Below are 25,142 nucleotides of genomic sequence, written 5' to 3' on the forward strand. Positions count from 1 at the left end.
CGATGGTCTTCGGCGGCAGCGACAATCGATCCAGTGGTCGGAGATCGAGATCAATTCCAGCTCCGCCGCCGCCACTGGGAAAACCGTCCAATTACAACGACAACATTTCATTCCCCGCGGCACCCATGAATCCCCTGGGCCATCGCCAGGAGAGAGGCTACTTCAACCGCGGCGGAGGATATTAGCCAAACTGTCCAGTGAAATACATCCCATGCTATCTTGATTGCTTCTTTATGCCTTTCTTCGTGACGACAGTTTGAAGCTTTTGATTGCGAATCCGCGAAGAACGCCTAACATTGGGTTCTGGCTTGCAATCCACAATCTCTTCAACACAAATTGGAGCTTTTTCCTGCTTTACTGTTTTCGATTTTTGGATCTTCTGCCTCGAAGCCCATTTCGATGTCTCCTCGCGGCCCCATTCGGTCTTGTTGGCTTGTATTGTCTTGGCATAGTCCACAGGAGTGATGGTGTAGTCAGTCTTAATGGGTTTTCCCTCAATTTCCTGCTTTATCAGCCCTTTCTTGATGAAATTCAAGCTCTTTTGTAGTTTCTTGGGAGTTGCAGAAGTCGGCTTTTCTTCCTTCACATCATCCAGCCAAAGTTTGAGGTCAGTCAGTTCTTCTATGCAGTTGTCCGTGCTTTCTTCAGACAGCACTGAGTCCAGATCAAAGTTTGCAATATCCTGGGATGCATCAGAGTCGTCTGTGAGATAAGAAATCTCATCCATAAGACTATCGATATTGCTGAAATCTGGTGCTGGAGGTACGAAATGCCTCTCAGAATCTCGTGTCAGACTCGGTTGGTACCGATAGACTGTGTTATCTGTGATGTTCTTGAAGATAAACTCCCGGAATGGATACAAACAATCTGAGCTTTCGCATTTGAACACTGCCTCTTCCTCATTCACGAACATAAAGCGTAGGCCACTTTTCTGGTTCTTCTCACAACACTCTGGGCAAATGACAGGATACTGAGATGATGCCTGGGAGAGAAACAAGAAAAAAACAGGGAATTAAGAAACATGTTTCCGGGTAATCGTTTGGAAATCCAACCTCAAAGTCACTGCCGAAGAAAGTCTTCTCCAGATGAAGAGAATCAAGTATATCACTTGTGGTGGATGAAGAGTCCATCCAAGGCAACATTTTCACACTTTTCACCAAGGTTTTCACTCAAAATTACAGCCAAAAAGGCAGTTTTTTGCATGAGGAAAACGAGTCGGTCTTTTTGTAAACAAATGGCAATAAAATACTCAGCGTAGTGAAATCACCCACTTAGTGGACTTCAGCGCCACAAGCGGCACCTAGCAAAAACAATGATACTTTCACTAATAATTCCTCCAAAACATGAGATTATTTCATTTTATTCCAAATTCCTGGATATCCGGTTATAATTCACATATGTGTATGTTTCCCAAATCCTAGCTTTGTTCTTCCTCCGTCTCCTGCCGCCGATACTCTTCCAGCTTAGAGCTTGGCAATGCCCACAACTCCGCACGCCACACGGGCTCCAGCATTGCCCGTGGTCAGGCTCAGCTCGTGGCCGCCAACGCCCAGGTCATCGAGATCAGCGTGCACAACCAGTGTGCGTCCGATAATGCTGTACTGGCCACTGAGGGAGATCTGCTTGTCCGAGATGTCCACCTTGGCCACTCCATTGGCATCGGCAACGATGTTCCCAAGATCCCCAGCGTGCCTCACGGCGCTGTCCGGGCCACCGTGATCCTTGCCGTGAGGATTGTAGTGGGGCCCAGCGGACATGCAGCCATTGGTGTTGTCGCCGAACTCATGGACATGGAATCCGTGCTGGCCGGGTGTCAAGCCGGTCACTTCTCCGCTCAGCACCACGGCAGCGTCCGGCGACTGTTACATAACGCATTTTTGCAGATTCATCGCGGCGTGAAGAGAGAAAACAAACTTTCGATTAGCTTTCCTAATCTCAAGGAAAGCTCAAGGCCACCGGCGATTTGCTTACCGCTTGATTGAAGTATATGACGCCCTTAACATCCCCAGTGAGCACACACACGGCTTTAGCGGCCATTTTCGCTTGGTATTCAATCAATTTAATCGATAACACTGAAGAAGAACACTCCGGGAAGAGGCAGACGGGCTAACGGAGCAGATGGTACGTTCTGGAACACAGTAATTGGATAATTAATTCACCGAGACGCGCTTTATCAGTGGAAATGACTGGACTGATCTGACCGCTTGTGACGCCTTCTCGCGGAATAAAAATGCACTGCAATTAAGAGTTTTTCGGACTAAATCCATCATTTCCCGCCAAATCTATAAGAGAAAAATCTTGAAAAAATCCTATTTTATTTATGTACAAAGTAAAATCATACCAAAATACAATACAAAACAATACACGAGAGACACCCTCGCCATGAGGATCAATAAATATCAATAAATACTCTTCCTTAGTTCACTGAATCCCCAGTTAGTTTGTACAGTGGAAGTGCGGCTTCCTCCTGATCCCCATCGGGCCATCGCTGTACTCGCAAAAGTTAAGGCCAATGCGCCTGAGGGGGTGGCACTTGCTCTTGGGATTACCCCAGCGTCCCTTGAACTGGATCCAGTGCGGCTGGTGAAAGGCCGAGCGCGCTGAGATGTCATCCTCGTAGAGGATTTCCGTATTGTGCCACGTGGACCATGGAATGCCGAATCCATTCACGTCATAGAGGCGCGGCACGCGGATGAATCTGTGCTTGCCTGGCGCCGTCCAGAGTCCATGACTGCCCTTGGCGGCGAACAGGACCGGATGATTGACAGAAGTAACGACTGTGCGCGGGAAGACGGGCTTCTGCAAGATTCCCACGCGTGTCTCCTGGCGTCGGAACTCAAAAGTCCCCGTCAGTCTGTCGTACTCATAGTAAGCGCCAGCATCGTGTGCAGAAACGTACATTTCCTGGCCGAAAAGAGACATATTAGAGTCAGATTTCACACGGGGAGACCAAGAAATTCTCACATCTGGCTCTCGATGTCCTCGGAAGTGGAGGCTCATGTGCTCCCAGTCGCCAACATGGCTGCCAAAGTCCCGCCGCGTTCCGAAGCACATCCCGAAGAAGAGAGGAATGGGAAGATGACCAAAAGGCCCCAAACTGATTGAGCAGATCGTCTTGCCCTGAAAGAAAATACATGACGCAACGATCTTTATATGTCACTTGCAAAGTTTAAGACAGTTGTGCAAACCTCTGCTAAACGATAAATAATGATTGGTCGTGATTCACTGACTTTGAGCAGACAATTCGATGTGACAATTTATGTTGTGCAATAAATCAATCAACTTCAACCAATACTCACTTGATTGTAGGGATAGAACATCCAATAGGTGACAACGAAGTGGGGATAAGACTCCTTCTCCTTCCCGATCTTCTTCTTCTGCTGCTGCTGCTGCTGCTGCTGCTGCTGCTGTTGCTGAAACTCCCCGCCCTTGATGTAGTTGGGATAGAAGTCCACGTCCCTGTGATCCTTAAACTGCACCGGAACAGACACAGTCCATTCTTCGCCTTTCTGCAGCGCTTGCGAGTGATTTTCCACCTTGGATGACTCCTCAATGAGACCATTGATGACTTCCGGGACGGCAAATGTGGTAGAGTTGTGAACGCTATGGGCGATGACGAGGGAAATTTCTCTCTTGCGTCTCCGATTTTTCGTCTCCATGGCATTTTCCATAATTTTGTAACTCGGCATTGCGTCCTGGCTTGTGAAATAGTTGAGATTGTCTGTGGTTTGAAGCTTCTGAAGTGGAATGTAAGGATTTGGCTTGAACTCAGGCTGGCTGTGAATGTCATTGATGGACAGATCTGAAAGATTTTGGATTAATCTATTAGTATGTGGCTTCTTAGTATCTGATTATATGTAAAAATGCCACACCCATCCCAATGCCCCGCCCATCTTAATCTTCCACCCTTATACGAATACGGAGAAAAGTTTTCCCATCCTTAATGGGATTCATAGGAATCTTACCTATATTTTCAGTGTCTAGAGAATTATCCAAAATCCCTCCATGGCCAAAACTTGAGCTTGGGCAGAGAGAAACCAAGGCATAAATGGGAACCGTTCCTTGATTCGGCATTTGACCGTACAGGAAAGATGCATCATTGTCCAGGAGGTCCTCGATATCGTCATTCGTTACCAGGAACCAATTTTCAGACTTCTCACCCACTGGCATGTCGATGATGTAGTCAACCAGGAGATTTTCACCGCGAAAAGTTCTCTGGATCCTCTTATCCCACGCATCCTGGCCATTCCTCCGGATGCTGTTCTCCTCATGGTTCGACTCCTGATACACCTGCTGACTCACTGGCGGCTTTGCCTTGTCCTTCGCCTTGGACTTCTCCGCGTGCACGTGATGCAGGAAGTCCGTGACAGCGCTGGGCAGGAACTTCTCACCTGGCGCCAGCCACACCAGCGGCGCCCATTCCTGCACCAGAGTCTCCACTTGGGATGCAAGCGTGATACAAATTCTCATTAGGCCAGCGATCAACCCATTAAGATGTGCAGAAATAAAAGTGCATGGCATGAAATTGAAAATATAATTACACTTTCACCATTTCCATGTCCACATTTGGCCATCGAGCTTCTCCCTCTTTGTGGATCAATCAACGTTTTTTTTTTCTCAGACAAAATGGATCACTAGAGAAATTCCGAAGGCATTTCTTTCGCGCCGCCCCGAAAAAATCCCATCATCTCTAACTTTTACCCGTCAATTTGCAGTGCAATAAATCACGCTGCTCTTTTGAGTTCGCAAATTAATCCAATTTACCTGATTCGCGCCTCTGCAGGAAATCGCTGGCGCCACCGAAATCCGCGCAATCCATGCGCGCGCACAAGATCAGCAGGAGAAATGAGAGACATGACAAGTGGAGTCTCCTGATGACAATCATTTCACATCTCGTTCACATCCATGAGGTGGAAAGACGTCCAAATTGTCTCCACTTTCCACAACCATCACATGGTTTTAAAAGGCATTTCCGATGAGCTGCACTTTATTCACTGGGTTTTATGACATTGTTTTCTCACTTTGCACAGCAAAGACACAGTAAATTTTTCCTCAATTAAGAAAGTGTAGCATTGTTGGGAGCTCTTTAGACGCACAATAAAAGCTATTAGAAAGTTTATCTTAATCCTCATCAAATTAGATTAGAGACATGTTACATAAGCTTCCATAAATCACTTGAAGATCAACAAAGTCAAGCGTCAGTCTTGCAAATTGCTCAGAGATTGCAAAGAAAGTATAGATAAAGAAACAAATTCGGAATTGATTAATTTAAATATGCTAATTTGCTAACCGATATTCTACTTTCCGCTTTTAGAAGTGATCTGAATAATCCATTTTGATAATTATCTAGCCAAATTTGAGATCTCAAAACTACGTGTTGAGTTCACTAACGAATTGTTCTTTTCCACTTCTATAACGATCATAATTATGATACAGTAAAAATTCACACTTCACAGATATTTAATGATCATAAGCCGATTAGCGTTGTGATATTAAATAAGATCATAGTGAATAATAATAACAATAAATTAGAATAATTTAATTGCTTCACTAGCGATAAACATAAATAGCACACGAGATCATTAAGTTCATACTAAGTAGTAAAAACACTAGTGAAAACATTAATAGCACGTCGTTTTTGAGTGTTTATAAAAGAATTTTTAAAGGCAATAATAAGACTTTCTGCATGACGCTTTCGTACATGAAATATGAAATGATAATTTCTTTAGTTATTTGAGGGAAAAACCGGGAAATCTATTTAGAAATAAAGTATTGTAATTATATGTATTCAATTCATTGAAAAAATACTCTAAAAAAATAGACAGGAATAGCACAGTTGTTCTAATGTGTTATTATGCTTCTCGCTACTTCTGGAAATTCTCTTGGAAACCAATTTAATTTGGCTCGAAAATTGAAGAAAATAAATCTATGGATGAATTTACAGAAATTATCTCTAATTTGCATTGAAACTACAAATTATTCGTCATTCAAATAAAGCATAAACCCACTTAATATTACTGCCTTTTTAAGAGACACTCTAAACACACTGCGCTTTTTAAACAAGAGGATAAAACGTCTCATTTTCTTTAATTGATGGATAAAACGCTGATGAATGGACGGCCAGACTTTATGGGCAAACGAGTGGAACCTTTCGTTCACAGGATTTCACGAAATTAGCAAGTGGAGCATAACTAAATCTCTCAAAGAGGTAAAAAGAAAAAGTAAAACATGGGAGATGCACGTTTTACACGATAGTTGAGGTGAACATGGGTAATTGGGTAAAATTTTGATAACACACACGCCGTCCAGGGAGAAATTGCCTATGAAGATCAGCGATGAGGCGAACCACTAATTAGGAGCCACATCAAATATCCGGGTGATAATGTGTCATTGCGTCGCACAGAAAGTCTTCTTATATTTGATAATTTCTCCACTATCACTGCCAACACTCTTTCCCAAAGCTGGCCTAAGCATTCGAACGCGGCATCTAATTTTGGTCTTGGGCGAATTCTTTCGCCGGAGAGAGAGAAAAGAAGTGCGGAGAAAAAGATGCAAAACTGGGTCTCACTGTGAGGCAAAATTAATACAATTTGAGTCACCGACTTTTAATACATCGAGCTCAGCGCAGCGAAGAAGAGCTGTGGTTGTGTTAACAAGAGACAAACTGACAGACATTGAGTGTCTGTCCACGACTAGAGAATGAGAAAGACTGAATACCATCGCGAGCCATCTCAAGAAATCCGTGAGCCGCGCTCCCCACTGCAAACATCTGACGATGTTTGCACTCAAGAGGCAACTCATCGCAGTGCCAGGGGGGCACTTTTATCACTGTGATAAGCAGAAAAAGTCATGTTTTCTTATCAATCAACGAGGAAATTACGATTTGCTTTCACTCAAATTGTTAGTTTCAATCGTTGCAATGCTCATTCGCACGTTGAACACCTGTGAAGAATGAAGACATTAAGTTTCCTTATATTTCTCTGCACAATTTCTGTCAATTTTCCTAGTTGTGCATCAGAAAATCCACTCAGCGATGCACACTTCAACTTTGTACAGATCGTTTGGACGCAACAATCTCTACTGTGAGTTTCTTAAGCAATTGTTGCATGCATGAAGTTCACAAAATATCCTCTTTCCGATTTCGCCAGAGATACTTATCGCATGACACTGAATAGCTACAGTTTCATATCCACCAATGGAATGATGAATATCGTGACAAATGAGATCGAAGGCTGGCAGAGACGCATTTTGCAGTCCAGAAACATCAGAAACACTGAAGAATTCGGTGAAGCATTTCGTGTGTGTGTTTATGAACAACAAGCTAGACTCTTGGAGCTTCAAGAAATCATCTTATACTATTTGGAGGAACTTGAGAAAGAAAATCTGCACGTTCTTCGCAGTGTTATGCGCTTATTGAAAGACTTCAATCTCATTGAGAATCATGAAGAATTTTATAACTATGCCGTGGAAGTTGGAGATGAAATTCACCTCAGATTCATCAACGAGACTTTTCCTAACATGCTGGCAGCAACTGAAGACATTCTTCAGGAGATGATTCAACTTCCACCTCTTCTCCAGGATTGTTTGGACAGAATTTTCACTTTCTGAGCGAATTGAGGGTGAATTTGCTGCTCAAATTAATATTCTATTGAAATATTCTGGATTACAATAATGGCTTTTGGGATTGTTTTGCTCAATGATGTGCCCCTTGAGCTTACAGCCGAGGCGCGCATTCAAATGGATCAGTGCGCGTTCGTCTTATGAATGAATCTGCGGAGCTCCTCATCATCCTCCAATTTCTCGCCTCACGGAGCCTCTATTCATGATGACCAGAGCCCAAACGATTGGCGAGTCCGTGCCTTGATCGGAGCTTGCATTTCGTATGGCTGCAACCATGACCTCCAAAGAAGCCACAAGAATTCCCGTCGCCGTCGTGAGGCCGAAGAAAAAGACACCAAAACAGACGCCCAGTAAATTCTTCACCGTAATTTTCTCACGTCTCTTCACACAAACAGCCGTTCAGGTGGGAGTTCAACAGTATATATCGTTGAAAACTCGACATCGCCATGCAAGAGAGAAGCAATTGAAATGATCCTCGATACTCGCAATTGCTTCGCATTTGGAGAAGACCTACTTCCGTTGCCAAAAAAACATTCGCCACATTAAATGTCTTGCAATTTCTTTTAATTTCCACGCATGAAAATGCTGTGAAAAGTGTATGAAAAATAATGGGGAAAACCACGATTAGACACCTTCGTTTCTCATTATTGCCTTCTTTTCTCTTCATCGCGCCACGCAAGAAAATGTTTAGCGTGTGAGAGAAAGAAAGGCGGGAAAAAAGTGTCCAAGCCGTCCGAGCAGTGTAAAAATAAACAGTTTGAACCTGACCTGAAAAATATCGCTGAAATTATTTACAACAGGTTTTTTTTTCCTCAATTTCTTCATCATTTTGTCTATCATTCATCTAATATTACTGCAATTATCGCGTCGCGAAAGAGTCCCACATTTCTGGAGCAACACTGAAGAAGAGTGCCGCCGATTTGCACCTCTCGGCAAGCGACTCTCCTGAAAACACTTATGTTTAATTATTGCTGGCACAAAAGGCACTCTCAGTGAGCAAAAAAGAGAAAATATTGCACAATTTGCAGTTGCAGAGAATGTTTGTTTTCGGAGATCATTTTAACCGTGAGTAGATGCGTAGTGTCATTATACAATCAGGCAATTTGCACTTTGTCTCGGCATGACAATAAAATTATATTTATATTTTTCCCTTTTCTTGCAACACTGGATGATTTGCAGAGGAGGAATCTCTAACAATGAGATCCAATTTCCGCACTGTATTCTTGCCACATCCATTCTCATATTATTTACAGAACGCATATGCAAAAAATATGTAAAGAAGTTTATGTAATATAGCCGCTCTTTTGGATTGCTCTTGATACGCTCTACATAATCTTGCTTTTTTGGCTAATGAGCAGTGGTCTTTCCGATCTTAATTCGTGCTGATTTTCACGAGGAGCCTTTGTAAGACCTTTCTATAAGCCGAAGATCAATATAAAAAAGGTATTTTGTGGACTTTTTAAAAATTAATTATAATTGCAATTAACCGGTAATTCCTTGGCTGAAATCCCATTAAACAAAACTGTTTTCACATGATGAACTCAAATATCACTCATTCATATTTTAAATTATTATAGAATTGCAATAAAATGATACGATATGATTGCTATAGATTTTATTGCATATGCGATTATCACTGACAACGAGCGAAGGATTCAAAAATTTTCTCGATAGTGATTGGCAACGCCTCTGGCGGAATATTTCATAAAGTCTGAAGTATCAAGAAAATTTTGCAGGAGTGACAAAAACACTTGTTTTCATCTAAAATTCTCGATTATTTCGCGAAAAAGGAAAATTACATACTTATTAAATACACGAAAATAGGCATGGAGAGGGAGAATTACGAGAAATTTACATCGGGTGATTGGAAGATTGCACAGGAACCAATAAAGAATTTTGTTGATCAGGTGAGTATTCCCTGTTTGCTCTGAAAAGTTCAATTTATCTCTGATTGCTTATCATTGCTGACTGTTTAGAATGACCAGAAGTTCCACTTTGTCGAGCTGACGACGAATGGACAGTGGAAGTGCTTGTGGGAGGCGATATTTGCTCACTTGGCTGCACCAGAAGCTGCCCCAATCCACCGAGAGTGCCTTTCGGTGGTGCGAATCCTGAGCCGGGACAAGACGTACTTGGACCAGTGCATCACTGACCAGAAGATCGACTGTCTGCTGAATGCGGCGAACATCGGACCCGAGAGCCACGCGAATGGCTCTGGTGTGGTCATCGAGGCGCTCAAGTGCCTGTGCAATTTGGTGTTCAACAGCAAAAAGTGCCAGGAAATGTGTCTCAACAATACGTCAACAAAAGGGATTGTCGACCGTATACACTGCCACAAGTGAGCGGAACGGATTGAGCTTCCGTTGATCCGGGTGTAATGAAGCTGTTTGTATTGCAGGAAGCACGAGATTGAGTATGAAATCCAGTACTTCGACATGAAACTCCTCTTCCTCATCACTGCGCTCAATCCTCAAGTCCGGAAGAAGGTGCGAGAGGACAATGGGATGCTGTGCCTGCTGGAGAAGGTGCAGCAGATCATGAAGGAGAATCAGGAGTGTGAAGCATTTTTCGTAAGCTCCTCTTCTGCCCACTTTTGAGGAATTCTCTCACGATTTGTCTCTGATTTTGCAGGATAAGCAGGTGGATTTGCTAGGCGAGATTCTCAAGGTGCTATTCAATCTCACTGTTCCCAGCGAAGCGAGCAGTTCTGAGGACGACAAGGAGGATCCCTTCCGGAGTCTCACAGTGGTGCTGCGGGAACTCTTCTTGCGTCGCGCCACGTCGAAGGAGAAGCAGCACGATTTGTGGTCAAATTGTGTGAATCTGCTCACGAGCGTGCCATCAGAGTACTTCCCAGAGCTCGCGATGGACTGCGAGGAGGGCAAGGGCTTCGAGGGACAGGACATGGCAGTGATTGACGTCCTGCTGAACTTCCTGCGCCTCCGCCTCGAGTCCATGCAGAAGGTCTCCACGCAGAACGAGTGTCTCTCGCCCATTCTCACTGCCCTGGTGAAGTGTGTGCGCTCCAGCAGTCGCCTCCGTCGCTACATCCGCTCCCAAGTGCTTCCGCCGCTCCGAGATGTACACAGGCGCCCTGAGGATGGCACAGAGCTGAGGAACTACCTCTGTCGCCTCCTCACCACGCCCGCCCTGCAGGTGCGCGATCTCGTGGCGGAGTTCCTGTTCGTGATGTGCAAGGAGAACGTGGGCAGGATGATCAAATACACGGGATACGGCAATGCGGCGGGAATGTTTGCCAATCGGGGACTCCTGGGCGGTCACGGCAACCCCGCTGAGGGCTACTCGTCAGACAGCGAGGACAGCGACACGGAGGAGTACAAGGAGCTGCAGCACGGCATAAATCCCGTGCTGGGCTGCTACGAGCCGAAGCGGCCTAACATCTTCGAGGGCATGACGGAGGAGCAGAAGGAGTACGAGGCGATGCAGCTGGTGAGTCTGATGGACAAGCTCCAGCGGCAGGGCATCATGCAGCCGGGCAGGATCGGTCCGGACGGTCGGCCAGTGCCCGTGGATCACATCCTGGAGCTCCAGGAGGAGCTGCCGCAGCAGCAGAGCGACCACAAGCGCAAAACTTAAGGCCACAAGTGTGTGTGGTGGCATTTTCAGAGGGCTGCTCATGATGGATTGCAAATGTCTCTCGATCACCAGCATCAGCAGTATTATACGCGTTGCGAATTCATGGCGCCTCATTCACACAGCCATATATAATTGATCCTGTTGTGACGCACTTGTTAAAGGAAACTTGCCAAAGAAACTCACCATTTCAGTAATCTATTTCGGGCTAAGATACAGTGAATTTCCTCCCTGCCAGACACACTCTGGCTGTGTTCTCTCCACACTCTGACAGTTAGTAAATTGAATTTATCAATAAAAGGTCAAAGACGAACCTCAGCTTCACTCTCTAGACGCTCTAGACTCTCGTGGTCGCCTCGATGTACTTGGGCGGCGCCGGCTTCTCGAACTCATCCAGTTCGGCATCGTAGTACTGAGCGGCGCGATATGGGCGCAATTCCCACGGGATCTGATCCTCCATCTTCGTCAGTGTCACGTCCAGATCCTCGAGGGTGGGAATCGAGGGCAGGACGACGTCCGTCACGTGCTCCCTCTCCACGCGCTCCGGATGGAGTTCGCCGACTTTGAAGGAGGGACAGATGACTTCGGTGAGCTTGGCCTTTAGCATGAACGACGGATCCCAGCGCAGATCATAGCGACCGTAGGAGAAGAGTTTGGTCTCCTTGCGCATGACGCGATTGAACCAGTCCACGAGCTCGGACAGATAGTAGCGACGAGGCCTGCACAAAGAGAGGACAGTTTGAGCTGGTGGCCAGGGAGTTTTGAGTTACACAATCTTACCCAACAGCCTGATAGATTTTGCCCGCCGTCTCGGGATCCCTGGCGGCGTTCACGATGCCCTGGGCAACGTCAGAGCAGAAGACGGGCTGCTTGATGGTCTTCTCGCCCTTGTGCCACAGCGGAATGCCGGCCAGATGCTTCCTCCACGTGTGCGAGTAGTAGCGGATGAATCTGTCCTCCTGCCCATAAATGTCGGCCGGTCGGAAGATGGTCGCGTCGGGGAACTCATCGCGCACCGCCAGCTCACCGTAGTACTTGCTCTTGAGGAACTTGCTGCCCTCCTTGAGCACGAGGGGCTCCGGCGCGGCGCTGGCATTGAGCGCTGACACATGAATGAACCTCTCGACGCCCATTTCGCGGCACACCTTCGCCAGGCGTCGGGCGCCGTTCACGTGAAGATCGGTGAAGTTGAAGTTGTTGGTCTCCCAGTCGCGCCCCACCAGATTTATCACGACATTCGAGTGGCGCACCGCCTTCCGGATGGACTCTTCGTCCTCCAAGTGGAAGAACTGGAACAGCACCTGGCCCAGATCACCGGCCACCTTCAGTCGGATGGCGTCGTAGTGGTCACTGCGATACGGCAGTATCATCTGCGTGCCGATCTTGCCCAGTTTGTTGCACACATAGCGCCCCATGAAGCCCGTGGAGCCGAAAACTGTCGCCACCATTCCATTGAAGCTGGATCGTCCGCCGGTTCCGCGCTTCATGGCCGCCAAATTGGTCGTCTTCAGCGCTCTGGGAGCGTCCGTGGAGTACTGCGCCTTGGTGCAGAGCACCCCAAGACTTCCGGCATTGTGTCCTGGCCAGAGAAAACAGAAGAAGTAAACTAACCAACAAAAATTCTCCCGAACAATTACATAACAATCTCTCCGGAGAGGATGTTTCGTGCAGGAAAGATGCAATAGCGATAGAAGAGAGTCTCAAGAGTACTTACGTGCAATTTGAGCACTATTTAATAGCACTAATGCCGACATTTTCGCGTTGAAAATTTTCAGAACTTCTCAAGATGTTTTGACACGGACACTGAGGAAAAAAAACACCACGGAGCACTTCATCACATTCCGCGAGAGGCGCTGGCAATCACGTGGCGGGAAATTGAAATTGCACTCTTTTTTTGTTGTAGTCTATTCTCGAGTGTAAAATTTATTTACTTTTAGTTCAAGTGTGTGCTTAAAGTTAGCGAAATAACTGCCCCCGGAATACCAGGTGCGAAAGTCAGCATATGATTAATACAACATTTCTTTTTTTGTGAAAGTCTTCAACTAAACAATAAATTGGAATGAATTCCTATAAACCTCTACTGGCCAAATGCGAACATGTTTTGTATAAGCATGAAAGGCAATTCCTCAGAGCTAAGGCGGAATTTGAATATTTATTGCTTGAATTTCACACTTCCAAATACTTGTTCTCGAAATTTGAACCTCACCAAGATATTTCATTTTGTATATTGCTTTCAACAGAGTTTGGTTCTGAAATTTCTTCATTCAAATATTTGGACCATTTCTGCTTCTTCTCTTCTTTTTGTACTTCATGTGAAAACCGTCGATGTATTTTTTTTAGAACATTGAAATTTATATGAATTAACAGCAAAGCAGAGCAACTTTTCTTAAGCACTCCAGAGATTAAGTTGGAATTCTATTCTATACATTTCAAAGCGTTCAAAGTAACTGACCGCAATTAAGGGTTTATAAGGGTTGGAAAAATTCACTTCATTTTGCTCACTCTGGCCAGAGAGCGAGAACTAATAAGAGATAATAAAAAAAAAGAAACATTTGATTCTACACGGAAAACGTAGAGATAATAAATAGCCGAAGGTGTTCAACGCATCATTTCCTGCTTCCCAGCTCCTTATCGACTTTGGTAAGTGACACCGACAGGCGTGTCTTGGACGCATTCGTCCCTCCCAGGGACTTCCTCCGGTTCAGCTCCATCCTGGCACGCTTCTCCGTTCCGCCATTGGTCGTCCACGCGGACCCGGCGCTCCTGCGGCGCGGCGGCGAGGCGGGACCATCTGAAGAAGAGGGCAAACACACACTCAATTGAAGAATGCAAGGATTAGGAAACTCCACTCTCACCTCTATCTGAGAACCTCCTCTTCCCATCCTCACTCGTCCTGGAGCCGGACACTCTGCGCTTCTGCGACATCGCATTAGATGCCGACTTGATGGCCACGCCGCGGCACTCAGACTTGGGCTTCTGGAACGAATCCTTGTCCTTTCCCTCCTCCTTCACATCCTTCCCCTTCCCATCGCCCTTGCGCTCCTCCTTGGGGCACAGCTTCTGCTGCTGAAAGTGCCTCTGAACACCAAACTTACTCCAATAGTCGAGATGATCGCGTCGCGCATCCGTGAACACTTCCTTCCCATTCTTGTAGTCATTGAGGATCATCGTCTCCAACTTCTGTGTCGTCTTGTAGAAGGAGTCTGGCGACACGAGTCCATAGTCGAACAGTGAACACATGTGCAGGACGAAATTGCGATAGAGATTCTTCTTGATGATCTCATGTCCCTTCAGTTCCACAAACATATCACACGCTAGCGGTATTTGGCAGTCTCCAACGTAACTGGCAAATGGACATCAAAGGACATTGGAGAGGAAATCTCAACATTAGATTCTTATCATTTTGTCACTCACCCGTACTTCATGACGTGCAGATTCCACAGCTTCATGAGCTCCTTCTCACCCTCATTCACGTCCGTGAACTCATCGATCATCTGCATGGTCTTCTTGCGCAGCCACGGCGGATCGCACTCGCCCTCTGAGTCGTTATCCAGCTCCTTGGGATGCACCGGCAAGCATGTCATCGTGTGGTGATACAGGCGATTGTGCCCCGTGATGTACGGTCGCTGGCCGTTCAGCTCATTCTCCTCCAACTCCACAAACTCACTGAGTGAGGGCTTGAGACGCCTCGGTCGGCACACCAGAATGTGCGTCACTGAGGTGCGCCTCACGGGCCCGGAGCGCGTGAAGGCGAAGCCCGCGGGACCCACGAGATCGTGCGGTGAGCCCATGTAGGACCCATCGAAGCTGTCATTGATGCTCACATCGATGCGCGCCACATTTCCCATCTGCACGAAGTTGAAGATGAAACGCGAGTGGCAGAGCTGCAAGTGCTTCAGCAGCGAGTACAGACTCATACAGTTGACGTGACACCAGGGACACTCCAGCGACGGAGAGGGTTCCGTGCTCTGGCGCGATACGTTGTTGTAGACGAACTGGAAGGCGATCTGCAACTTATTAGCTGGGATACCGAAGATGTTGTGCCTGTTGGCGATGGCTTTGTGATTCTTCGACAGTATCTGGAAGTTGTTGTTGTGCCCCAAGATGCTGGGATTGTTCTCCTTGTTGGACATATCCGGGCTTCTGGTCAGTTGGTTCATTTCCGAGTAGTTCATCAGGCCCGTGTGAGGCTTCTCTGTCCAGTAGAGCATGAATTTGAGAATGGGCGCCTTCTCAAAGGGCTCCTCAACACTCGAATCAGCCGTGAAGATGGACAGATTCTCCCACGAAGAGTACTTCCGCGGAGACTTCCCATTCACCGCCACTATAGGCTGAGTTATCTCCTGCAGAGTCAATTGATACTCTCCCTCGGTGAGCAAGCAACGACCATACTTGTCGAAGATCATCATTTCCGTCCCGTACTGAACGGAATCCTTGATTCCGGAGAGTGTCTGCACTCTAAAGAGCAAGATATGCGTCACCTGACCCTCCTCGGAGTCAAACATGTCTGTCGAGAGGCTCATCACGGGCACCTTCTGACTCACCGAAGAGCCCACAGTCACTTCGGACACACCCAGAGTCTTCAGCATGGACGAGGAGCTCTCCTTGCGCTTCTTGTGGGAGATCTTGAGCAGCATTGTCTCCACGCGGACACTCTCCGATGACACCGTCGTGGATGAGTCCACGGCTTTCTCGAAGAAGCCCAGGAACACCATCGATAAGTAGTCATCCGGACAATTGGCTCTCTTGATGCTCTTCAGCTTTTCAGTGAGAAGAGAGTCCACACTGAAAGTGGCGCGTCTCTTGTGGCTCCTGGACATTCTCTGCGGCATGTAAGTCAGTGTGCGATGCAAGAAAATTGGCTGAAACATTTCAACATGTAAACTCCTCATTCCGGACCATCTTCCTTCCTAAATACTCACCGAAAGACGATTCCTCGCCCGCAAGTATCGATAAATCTGCGTCGGTTCTGCAATGAGACATTGAGGTTAGGGCACAATTGTCTCTCCCACGGAACCTTCCCTCCCACAAAACCACCCATCATCTACCAATTATGAGAATAAGTCTGTGAACACTCTCCCAACCCAGAAATACGCAAAAACCCTCGTTTTGAGAGATTTTTCCACCACTTTCAGAAGTCTTTTGTCAGCCAAACAAAGTGAAGCCATCGCGGAAGCGGCAGAAACAGCAAGATCACACAGTGGTACTCACTTTCAAAGGTCTGCAGGAAGTTGTCCCGGTCGGCTTGTTGCTCATTGCGGCTACTCCTCCTCTTTGGAGGCATTTTCAACCAAAATAAACTCAAAAATACACAATTTAGCCGCCGAGCTTCAGGGAGGGTGACACCAAACCAAGCCTAAGAGGGTTTCCGCGAGAGAGCGCTGCTGGGTTGGGAGGAGGCGGCACAAAAAATGCATACATCGCCTGGTTAGGCTGCAGCAATCCATGAAAACTGTGATTCTATCACAATATTGTGGAAACAATCAAGAGACAGGAAAATCTTGCGAATTTTATTTAACTAGACTTTGCGAAATGACCAACATGTTGTATGCTGAACAAAATTCTGAATCCTTCACCACATCTTTCATCCATCCGATTATGTTGCGAAACCACAGCGCAATGAAACATCTGATAATATTTCCTCCATTCGATTGCAATAGCAGTGGTGTATCTGTGGAGAGAAACAGTTTCTCTTGACACGACGCTCGCTTTGTTTCTTCCGCATAATTAGTGCTCAATTCCTCGGAATTTCTGCCTTATTTCGCGTGGAAACCCTTCTAAAACCGTTTTTAAGGATTCTCTGGGGCGTTTCGTGCAGTGTTTGAGTGTGACTAAAGCGCGAAAAGGCGTGAAAAGGTGGTAAAAATGGGAAAGTGAGTGAGGGAATGGCGGCGTGCATAGAAAGTATCGATTCTCCATAAAACATGCCTCATTTCCACACCTTCTGAACTCAATTCCGCGACAGTCGATTTAGAAGCGATTCTTGGCGGGGTTTCGGGTGAGTATTGGGCACTTTGCCAGCTCCAGATGTGCAATGAAGGTGTTTTACACATGATCGTCTTCGCGCCCCAGCAGATTCCGGTCACTGCCCTCACCGATCATCAGCGTGATCTTGTTCTCTGCATCGCTCATGCATCAAATGGTGAATTCCTGGCGTGCAGATAACTGTCAACACCGCGATTTGCCACTGACGCTGCCAGAGATCCCCAAAGTCGTCGCACAATGGATGCCGAGTCCGTGAAGTCCGAGCAGAGTTCACGTTCCCGTCGCACGACTCGCCAGCAGTCCGGCAGCCACCGGAGCCGCCACTCCCACCGCAATCACAAGAGCAAGCGCCCCGACATGGCGCCCTTCCAGACCACCGTCAACCTCGAGGACTCGCGCGACGGCCAGGAGATCATCGAGGTGCAGATCCTGCCCCAGGACGAGAACTGGGGCGAGAACACCACCGCCATCACGGGCAACACGTCCGAGCAGAGCGTCTCCATGGAGGATGTGAGCAATTGGCAGGGCGGCGGAGACTCGGGACTGGGATTCGCCTGCCAGCGCTACATGGAGACCACACTGTCGCTCATCCTCAGCCTTGTGGCCTTCTTCAGTCCGCTGGCGATGGTGATGATGCCGAAGCTTGGATTCTTCGCACGCGCCTTCGACAATGCCGACCTCACGCCGATCGCCAGGAGTCAGCTTCTGGCCTGCAACGCCGAGTGCAAAGGTGAGTGCTTCCCTGAGAGATCCTAAAACACTTGACTTTGCTGATATTGTGTTGTGTCTCATCTCCGCAGGACAACTCGTATCGCTGGCCGTGCGCATGATCCTCCTGGCATTGGCTCTCTGGGCAATCTTTCTGCGCAAACCAGCAGCAACACTGCCCAGGATCTTCCTCTTCCGCGCCACGGTCATTCTGCTGGTGCTCGTGTCGACGTTCGCCTTCTGGCTGTTCTACGTGGTGCAAGTCACCGAGGGCACCAAGGCGATCATCGAGGGCGCCGAGGCGGCGGACTACAAGTCCCTAGTGACCTTCGCCACCAGCTTCGCCGACACGCTGCTCTTCATCCACTACATCGCGGTGATTCTGCTGGAGATCAGACACCAACAGCCCGTGTACTACGTGAAAGTGGTGCGCAGTCCGGACGGCGAGAGCCGCAGCTACACCATTGGCCAGCTGAGCATCCAGAGGGCGGCTGTGTGGGTGCTGCAGAAGTACTACACAGAGTTCACCATCTTCAATCCGTATCTGGAGCGAATTCCGGTGTCCAAGTCGCAGCGCAAGGCGCTGTCCACGTTCAAGTACTACGATGTGGACGGCGTGAATGCATCGCAGCAGCAGAGCCAGTCAAGGGCAGTGCTGGCAGCTCATGCGCGGCGTCGTGACTCCAGTCACAATGAGCGTTTCTACGAGGAGCACGAGTACGACAGGCGGGTAAAGAAGAGGAGGGCGCGACTTATCACCGCTGCCGAGGAGGCTTTCACGCACATCAAGAGGGTACACAATGAGCCGGCGCCGGCGATTCCGCTCGATCCCCAAGAGGCCGCCCAAGCGGTCTTCCCCTCGATGGCCAGGGCGCTGCAGAAGTACTTGCGCGTGACACGCCAGCAGCCTCGGCACACCGTTGAGGCGATCCTGAGACACTTGGCGCACTGCTTGAAGCACGATTTGGCGCCCAGGGCCTTCCTGGAGCCCTATCTCGTGGAGTCGCCCGTGATGCAGAGCGAAAAGGAACGGCGCCCAGTGCAATCTTGGTCACTCATCTGCGATGAGCTGCTGTCGCGTCCACTGTCGGACGGATGCTCCTTCCAGCTCATCCAGAGTGACATTTCTCTTGTGGTCACAGTGCATCGGCTGCCGCACTTCCACGTGGCGGAGGAGGTGGTGGATCCGAAGAGCAACAAGTTTGTGTTGAAGCTGAACTCCGAGACGAGTGTGTGACAGGAGGACAACGCCGATGAGTGGCGTGAGGATGAGGCCAACGACAGGACGTACGATGAGATTATTTATCAGTTTCTCTAGCCCCAAGAGCGGGCTAACTTCTAGTTCACATATCTAAGATTGATCTTTCTCATATCCTCTTCTTTCTCTGCCGATGATCTTGTTTCTGAAACGAAAGACAGCAGCACAATAAGACGTACTATTTACACACACGTTAGCGTTGAGAAGATTGCACATTCAAAGGGCTTAGCTATTCTAAGGACTCCGTTTTGTGATCTGTAACTCAAGAAAACCTCTCTCAGATCATCTTTTCATCCTCCTGAGATTCTTTGAATGCAATCAACTCAATCAGTTCTCCAAGACTTGATAGCAAATAAGAGTATTTATACAACTGTAAGCATTTTTGATATCAAAGCATTTCTTAAGAAGTATTTATAGGTAGATTTACAAGACAGTTAGCTAGTATTTTTTGGCTTTTATCGGAAATATTTGTATCACATCTTTTTTTACAATGCATAGACTATAAAATCGCCTCTCTTGAGGCGAACTATATTTAATATTTAGATGAAAAATTGACAACTTTCTATGTAAATAAGAAAGAGAGACCAGTAACTTTGCTCGCCAGAGTTCCAGTGAATCGACATTAGCTGTAGGAACAATTTCTTTATCACTTTTTTTGTACAATATATAATCTTTTTGCAAAATAAATAGCAACACTTTAACGGTGAGTTTTTTCCTCTTGCTCGCAGTGTTTCGTTGCGTATGTTTGCCGACAGTGGCTGTCGTGGCGCGACAATCGGATTGTGTTTGTTTGTCTCGAGTGCGCTGGTGGAGTTTTTTGTGGAAAAATGTCAATTTCCCTGGATTTCAGCAAGATTTGCCGGGTGTGCTGCCTCGAGGGCAGTATGATGTCGGTGTTCAAGGTGCATATATCTAAGAAATTGATGGCCTGTGCGGCTATTCAGGTAATATTGCTGTTTAACCTCACTTCGGACGATTGTTGATGTTGCTCTGAATTGCAGGTCTGGCCAAATGATGGTCTTCCAGATCAGATATGCACGAAATGCGTGGCGAAATTGCACATTGCCTTCCAGTTCAAGAAGCTCTGTGAGAAATCAGACGCTCGACTGAGACAGCAAGCGGCCAGTGCTCCTGTGGAGGCGCCGGAGAGTGTTGAGAATCCGCCCAGTGATTATGTTTATGTGGATTGTCAGGCTATCGAGGCTACCTCGGGGCAGTACGAAAATCTCCAAACGTCGACTTACAGCACAAGTCTTCTGCCCACTTACTCCGGCCAAGGCATCTTCCAGGCCTACACGGTGCCGGCTGTGGAGATTCAACCGTCTGTTGTGACGCTGAGCACTGTCGCGCCTCCTGTTGAATCAGCTCCACAGGAAGAGAAGAAATACGTGTCAGAGGATAAGCAAGAGTGCACGGAGAAGGCGAAGCTGAAGACTGACCAGGAGAGTTCAAGGCAGTGCCACATTTGTGGTAAAGAACTAGTTTCTGCTGCTAAGCTGAGTCGCCACATGAAGATTCACAGTGGCGAGCAGCCGTACAAGTGCAAATTCTGCCTGAAGCGCTTCTCGCACAGCGGCAACTTCAAAGTCCACCTGCGGATGCACACGAACGAGCGCCCCTATCAGTGCACCATGTGCAATAGGGCGTGTCGACAGCTGCAGGATCTGGAGAAGCATATTCGCACGCACACGGGCGAAAAGCCCCATCAGTGCTCCGTGTGCTCGAAGAAGTTCTCCACGTCTAGCAACCTGATCGCCCACGTGAGGATCCATTCGGGCGAGAAGCCCTACGTGTGCAGCATCTGCGGCAAGGCTTTCTGCCAGTCCAACGAGCTCACGAAGCACACGCGCATTCACACTGGTGAAAAGCCGCACCAGTGCTCAGTGTGCCACAGGCGCTTCAACGGCTCCTCCACGCTCACAATCCACATGCGGAGTCACACTGGCGAGAAGCCCTACGTCTGCACGGTGTGCTCCAAGGCGTACTCCCAGTCGCGCTGCCTTCAGATGCACCTCAAGACCCACACCGTCTACGAAGCGCCCCCAGACAAGCCGCCGGACAAGGCAGAGTCCTTCTGAACACTCCAGTGAGTGTTTGTCTTTCACGAAATTCATAATGTGCAATGCACAAAAATTATGGCTGTGATTTCCATCAATTTTAAATTAAGCCCACGTAAACTACAGAATAATTCTACTATTGAAAGTAAAATTCCTATCTGCATACTAGCAATTTTAGTGTACTATATTGACCGTAGTAAAATAATTATGATTACAAAACAATTCACTTTGCAAACTCTTTCAGTCTGTCTGTAAGAATCTGCAGATTCTTGGTCAGTTCATCTCTCTGTTCGGCTGAATTCTCCACACTTTCCTTGGCATTCCTCAAGCAACTCTGCACTGAGAGGCGAGCAGAAGCTAACTGGGAAACGACCAGTGTTCTATTGTCCTCTCGGATGCAATTTGCAGCTTCCAGGGAGAGCTGAGACATCTCCAGACAGATTTTCAGCACTTTCTCAGACGATTCTGGCACTTCATGCCACTTGGGATTGCTCTGTGTGTGTCCTGTGAAGGCTTTGAGGAGCTTCTGGGCCCTCGACAGGGAATCTTTCGCAACCCTGGCGGCCATTTCCCAGTAGAATCCATCGCGACCGTGCTGAATGCAAAGCTGAGCCAGGATTTTACTCGCTTTCTCCGCCAAGCGATGAGAATCCGTGCCTTTCTGGTCCGGAACGTGGCCTTCAATGGCTGACGTGAGAATGTCCAACACTTGACGATCTTCATAGCGCGTCTTGAGCTCCATCAGTCGATTGTAAGCATTCAGGACATCGTCAAAGTGCCCTGTGTCCAGGCTGACCACCATGAAGTTCTCCCAAACCTGCCACACGTCATAGTTGCACTTCAGAGCCTCCGCCAGGACTTTCTGGGCGCGATTCTTATCACCCATCTTCACGTATGCCTTGGCCAAATTGTTCCACGCTTCGAAAGTTCCCGATTCCAGAGATGTGTACATTTGATAGGCATGAGCTGCGATCTTCCACTCTTCAGTCTCGAGAGCGGCGAATCCCAGGCGAAGCCACAGCGGCTCTTGCAGAGTGTTGATCTCCAGAGACTCTTGGAAGTGCGGAATGGAGAAACTGTACTCCTTTCGGGCAAAGAAATAGTTTCCCCAGTGTTTCTGGGCTTTTCCGCTGCGTCTCTCGGAAAACTCCCATGCCTTTTCGTACCAGGAGGGATCATCTGTGGCATCGCCGAGCAGACAGTAGAGCTTCGCCGTGGGACTCTTCGTCAATTCCTGCCGGATGACCTCCTCCGCTTTGTGGCGCAACTCCAGCATATTGTAGCAGGTGATCACATCATCCCAAGCCTGGATGCGTCGGTAGACGTCCAGAGCAGTCTTCACCAAGCCCAGGGACATCATCAGGCTGCCCAGCTGCATCTCAGAGCGCCAGATTGGCGGCATGCCTGAGGAGAAGAAGCCTAGCAGACGATGGTGGGATTCAGCACCTGGCATTCTCACCAGCTTAAGGATTTCCTCGCACTGCTTCAAGCTTCTATCCACTGTTCTTCGATTCTTCGCCTCCAGCTCGATATTCGCCATGAGGGCGGCAATTCTCACGCTCCACGCTCCATGATCCTGATGCAGCAGCGTCACGATGTAAGGCTGAATCTCCTCCTCGGCCAGATTGTCCTTCGGCTGTGACATTTGCAGCCAGTGCAGCTCCAGGACGATCAGAGACTGAATGACACTGGGAAGATTGTCAATCTGAGCCTCTTCTTCGTTCAGGAATTTGATCTTTTCCAGCCGCGTGTCATCGTCCAGATGCAGTAACTTTGGCAGGAGAATTGATCCATGAGTCTCTGAAGCACTGCTCAAGGAAATGACTTCCTTCCTCTCCACTCTGAGGATCATTTGAGGCAAGGGTTTCGTCTGAAAGCGCGTTCTCATGCCCAACAGTGAGGTGATGTTCAGCTGTGTTTTCAGCTTATCTTTCACAGAGTCCAGAAGCTCTTTGCACGGCTTCACACGTCGGAAGATGGCATATCCCTGAGCAATCTCCAGCATCAGCAGTGCGGAATCTTCAATGTCCAAAGTAGAGAAATCTTCATGTTTCAGAATTTCCTCGGAGATTTCTCTGAACTCCTTAAATAGAGAGTATGTCAGATCTTCCAGAACTTGCTGATGAAGACAAATCACTCGTGCTCTCCACACCAGGAGCACAAGATGATCACACATGCAGGCTTTCAGTGTCTTCCGCGCGAGAAAGAGGAGTTCCGGAAAGAGAACATTCACATCCAACTCTTCTCCATTTACCACGCATTCTCTCCTCACATTCACTTTCTCCAGGCGCTGTTTGGAGTGTATGAATTCCTGGACAACATCTTCAGCTAAGAGATTCCCCGTGAAATTGGCTTGGATGAACATTTCCACACATTTTCGGACAATCTCAAGAGCATCTGCTATGCATTCTTCCTCAATTCTATATTCATCATTTTCCAAAATTTTCCCGATAAGGGGTTGCAGATCCCTTCTCGATGCTTTTTTCAGGCAATTTTCACTTCGATAACAGAGAATTTTCAACATTTTTCCGAGAGTATTATTCCCAAGCTGGCGGACCGCGTGTTTTTCCAAAACAAACTCCTCACTAACCAAATGCAACCTCTAGCGGAATAATTTCCAAACGCAGTGGTAAGTAAAAGTGCGGGATTGGACCTTTAAACCCTTTAAAGATGTCTTTTATTGTTCACGTTCTTTACCTTGGCTTCTCCGCCGTTCTAGATGGGAACCTTCGTGATCTGGATGAGGATCAGCTGAGGCACGCGCTCGTACGTGAAATACTGTGGAATTGTGCGCATTGGAATGTACTCCATTCGCCAGCCTCGAGAGTATCTCAGTTCCTCAAAGTGCTTCAAGAAGTGCTCAAAACAGGGCGCCGTGGTGTCCAGATCCGTCACAGTGAAGACGTACCTCTTCTCCAGGGCTATCAGCACTTTCATGGGATAGTTGGAGTGGCTCAAAAGATGATCCAGCGTCGCAATGAAGGCATCCGTGATGTCATCGTCGTAAATTACATCCGCAGCGAGAACGTAATCAATCCCAGCGTCTTGGTCAGACTTCAGTGTCTCTTTCCACACTTCTGGTTGGAGGAAATCTAGCTCCAGCACTTGTATATTCTTCCGCACATTTCGCTGGACATTCCGACTGATGACACTGAGAATTCCACCTTCACTGATGTCTGTGCAGATGACTCGCTTGGCATAGGTGCTCGCCACGATGCTGGTGAGTCCACAGCCACTGCCCACCTCCAGCACAGTTTTCTTGCGGAAATAATCGCGCTGGTGAAGGATGTAATCGGCCAACAAGAGCGCTCCTCGCCACACCTGAAGCCCCACCAGCTTCAAATTGGTCGACTGAGAGTGTTCAAGCTCCAGACAAGATTTCCTCCGACGCACTACGACCAAATCTCCATCCTTGTCTTTCTTCGAGTGCGCCTTGGCACTCTCTTCGGGCCACAGAAAAGTAAATTTGGAGATGGAATCTACAAAGAAGCCTTGTTAACACGCGAAACTCCGTGGATTTCAGGCTGTTCAAGAGCTCAACTCACGTCCATTCACTCCAGTTTGGCTCCGGAAGTTCGTCTCGGTGTAGATCTCAGAAGATACATGGAAATCGCCGTTCTCGTTCGCCATGAGGAAAGCCCGTGATCACTAGGCAACAGTCCGGAGGACACTGAATCTCTACGGTTCCTCTGGGCAATAATTCATCGTGTCTATTTGTCTCTCATCGAGATACTCTCACGGCGTCTCTCATTGAATAATGGTCTTTTTTAAGACGTACACATCCCGAAAAAAAGCGGCGTCTTGGCACGCAACGCTGTGTGAGATAATGCGAAAGGTTTTCACGGGCAACAATACATTAAAATCAGCACATCTCGATACAGAGTTTAACAGCTGTGCTCTTCAGTTTGACGCTTAATTGT

At 47.7% G+C, this 25,142-nt stretch overlaps 10 protein-coding genes across 16 annotated transcripts; 3 read left to right on the forward strand and 7 right to left on the reverse strand.

Annotated features, from left to right (window-relative positions):
• Positions 1–209: 209 nt before the first annotated feature.
• LOC132256533 (SUMO-specific isopeptidase USPL1-like) lies at positions 210–1,263 on the reverse strand. The gene is made up of 2 exons (XM_059753005.1): positions 1,053–1,263; positions 210–982 (listed from the first exon to the last, which is right to left on the reverse strand). The coding sequence occupies exons 1-2, from the start codon at positions 1,140–1,142 to the stop codon at positions 215–217; spliced, it is 858 nt and encodes a 285-aa protein (XP_059608988.1). The 5' UTR covers positions 1,143–1,263; the 3' UTR covers positions 210–214.
• A 67-nt stretch (positions 1,264–1,330) lies between these two features.
• On the reverse strand, positions 1,331–2,150 carry LOC132256534 (superoxide dismutase [Cu-Zn]). Its single transcript, XM_059753006.1, has 2 exons — positions 1,972–2,150; positions 1,331–1,859 (listed from the first exon to the last, which is right to left on the reverse strand). The coding sequence occupies exons 1-2, from the start codon at positions 2,035–2,037 to the stop codon at positions 1,464–1,466; spliced, it is 462 nt and encodes a 153-aa protein (XP_059608989.1). The 5' UTR covers positions 2,038–2,150; the 3' UTR covers positions 1,331–1,463.
• Positions 2,151–2,201: 51 nt separating this feature from the next.
• On the reverse strand, positions 2,202–6,706 carry LOC132256530 (uncharacterized). Of its 6 annotated transcripts, XM_059752998.1 has the most exons (7): positions 6,435–6,698; positions 5,291–5,609; positions 4,765–5,084; positions 3,966–4,439; positions 3,300–3,802; positions 2,965–3,120; positions 2,202–2,904 (listed from the first exon to the last, which is right to left on the reverse strand). In XM_059752998.1, the coding sequence occupies exons 3-7, from the start codon at positions 4,883–4,885 to the stop codon at positions 2,437–2,439; spliced, it is 1,722 nt and encodes a 573-aa protein (XP_059608981.1). In that variant the 5' UTR covers positions 4,886–5,084; positions 5,291–5,609; positions 6,435–6,698; the 3' UTR covers positions 2,202–2,436. The 6 variants fall into 6 exon arrangements, with proteins under 6 accessions (XP_059608981.1, XP_059608984.1, XP_059608983.1 ...); XM_059753001.1 differs by lacking the exon at positions 5,291–5,609 and having other exon boundaries at positions 6,604–6,706; XM_059753000.1 differs by lacking the exon at positions 5,291–5,609 and having other exon boundaries at positions 4,765–5,104; positions 6,604–6,698.
• Positions 6,707–9,303: 2,597 nt separating this feature from the next.
• Positions 9,304–11,276, forward strand: LOC132255631 (synembryn). The gene is made up of 4 exons (XM_059751734.1): positions 9,304–9,527; positions 9,597–9,958; positions 10,019–10,190; positions 10,252–11,276. Exons 1-4 carry the CDS (start codon positions 9,447–9,449, stop codon positions 11,215–11,217), a joined length of 1,581 nt encoding a protein of 526 aa, XP_059607717.1. The 5' UTR covers positions 9,304–9,446; the 3' UTR covers positions 11,218–11,276.
• Positions 11,277–11,391: 115 nt separating this feature from the next.
• LOC132255632 (NADH dehydrogenase [ubiquinone] 1 alpha subcomplex subunit 9, mitochondrial) lies at positions 11,392–13,060 on the reverse strand. The gene is made up of 3 exons (XM_059751735.1): positions 12,929–13,060; positions 11,995–12,793; positions 11,392–11,933 (listed from the first exon to the last, which is right to left on the reverse strand). Exons 1-3 carry the CDS (start codon positions 12,966–12,968, stop codon positions 11,552–11,554), a joined length of 1,221 nt encoding a protein of 406 aa, XP_059607718.1. The 5' UTR covers positions 12,969–13,060; the 3' UTR covers positions 11,392–11,551.
• Positions 13,061–13,231: 171 nt separating this feature from the next.
• On the reverse strand, positions 13,232–16,585 carry LOC132256111 (polycomb protein Su(z)12). The gene is made up of 5 exons (XM_059752302.1): positions 16,426–16,585; positions 16,137–16,183; positions 14,629–16,076; positions 14,070–14,557; positions 13,232–14,005 (listed from the first exon to the last, which is right to left on the reverse strand). Exons 1-5 carry the CDS (start codon positions 16,496–16,498, stop codon positions 13,821–13,823), a joined length of 2,241 nt encoding a protein of 746 aa, XP_059608285.1. The 5' UTR covers positions 16,499–16,585; the 3' UTR covers positions 13,232–13,820.
• A 320-nt stretch (positions 16,586–16,905) lies between these two features.
• On the forward strand, positions 16,906–19,149 carry LOC132255455 (vang-like protein 2). Of its 2 annotated transcripts, none has more exons than XM_059751500.1 (3): positions 16,906–17,212; positions 17,290–17,929; positions 18,000–19,149. In XM_059751500.1, the coding sequence occupies exons 2-3, from the start codon at positions 17,437–17,439 to the stop codon at positions 19,142–19,144; spliced, it is 1,638 nt and encodes a 545-aa protein (XP_059607483.1). In that variant the 5' UTR covers positions 16,906–17,212; positions 17,290–17,436; the 3' UTR covers positions 19,145–19,149. The 2 variants fall into 2 exon arrangements, with proteins under 2 accessions (XP_059607483.1, XP_059607484.1); XM_059751501.1 differs by having other exon boundaries at positions 17,195–17,212; positions 17,287–17,929.
• An 818-nt stretch (positions 19,150–19,967) lies between these two features.
• On the forward strand, positions 19,968–21,243 carry LOC132255456 (zinc finger protein OZF-like). Its single transcript, XM_059751502.1, has 2 exons — positions 19,968–20,109; positions 20,167–21,243. The coding sequence occupies exons 1-2, from the start codon at positions 19,993–19,995 to the stop codon at positions 21,241–21,243; spliced, it is 1,194 nt and encodes a 397-aa protein (XP_059607485.1). The 5' UTR covers positions 19,968–19,992.
• Positions 21,244–21,416: 173 nt separating this feature from the next.
• On the reverse strand, positions 21,417–23,787 carry LOC132255454 (tetratricopeptide repeat protein 27). The gene has a single exon (XM_059751499.1). The coding sequence runs from the start codon at positions 23,744–23,746 to the stop codon at positions 21,446–21,448; it is 2,301 nt and encodes a 766-aa protein (XP_059607482.1). The 5' UTR covers positions 23,747–23,787; the 3' UTR covers positions 21,417–21,445.
• Positions 23,788–23,876: 89 nt separating this feature from the next.
• Positions 23,877–25,124, reverse strand: LOC132266168 (methyltransferase-like protein 22). The gene is made up of 2 exons (XM_059767020.1): positions 24,768–25,124; positions 23,877–24,701 (listed from the first exon to the last, which is right to left on the reverse strand). The coding sequence occupies exons 1-2, from the start codon at positions 24,850–24,852 to the stop codon at positions 23,938–23,940; spliced, it is 849 nt and encodes a 282-aa protein (XP_059623003.1). The 5' UTR covers positions 24,853–25,124; the 3' UTR covers positions 23,877–23,937.
• Between the last annotated feature and the right edge of the window lie 18 nt (positions 25,125–25,142).

This window comes from Phlebotomus argentipes, unplaced genomic scaffold (genome assembly GCF_947086385.1).
Source record: "Phlebotomus argentipes unplaced genomic scaffold, Phlebotomus argentipes genome assembly contig_5, whole genome shotgun sequence".
NCBI classification, from domain to species: domain Eukaryota; kingdom Metazoa; phylum Arthropoda; class Insecta; order Diptera; family Psychodidae; genus Phlebotomus; species Phlebotomus argentipes.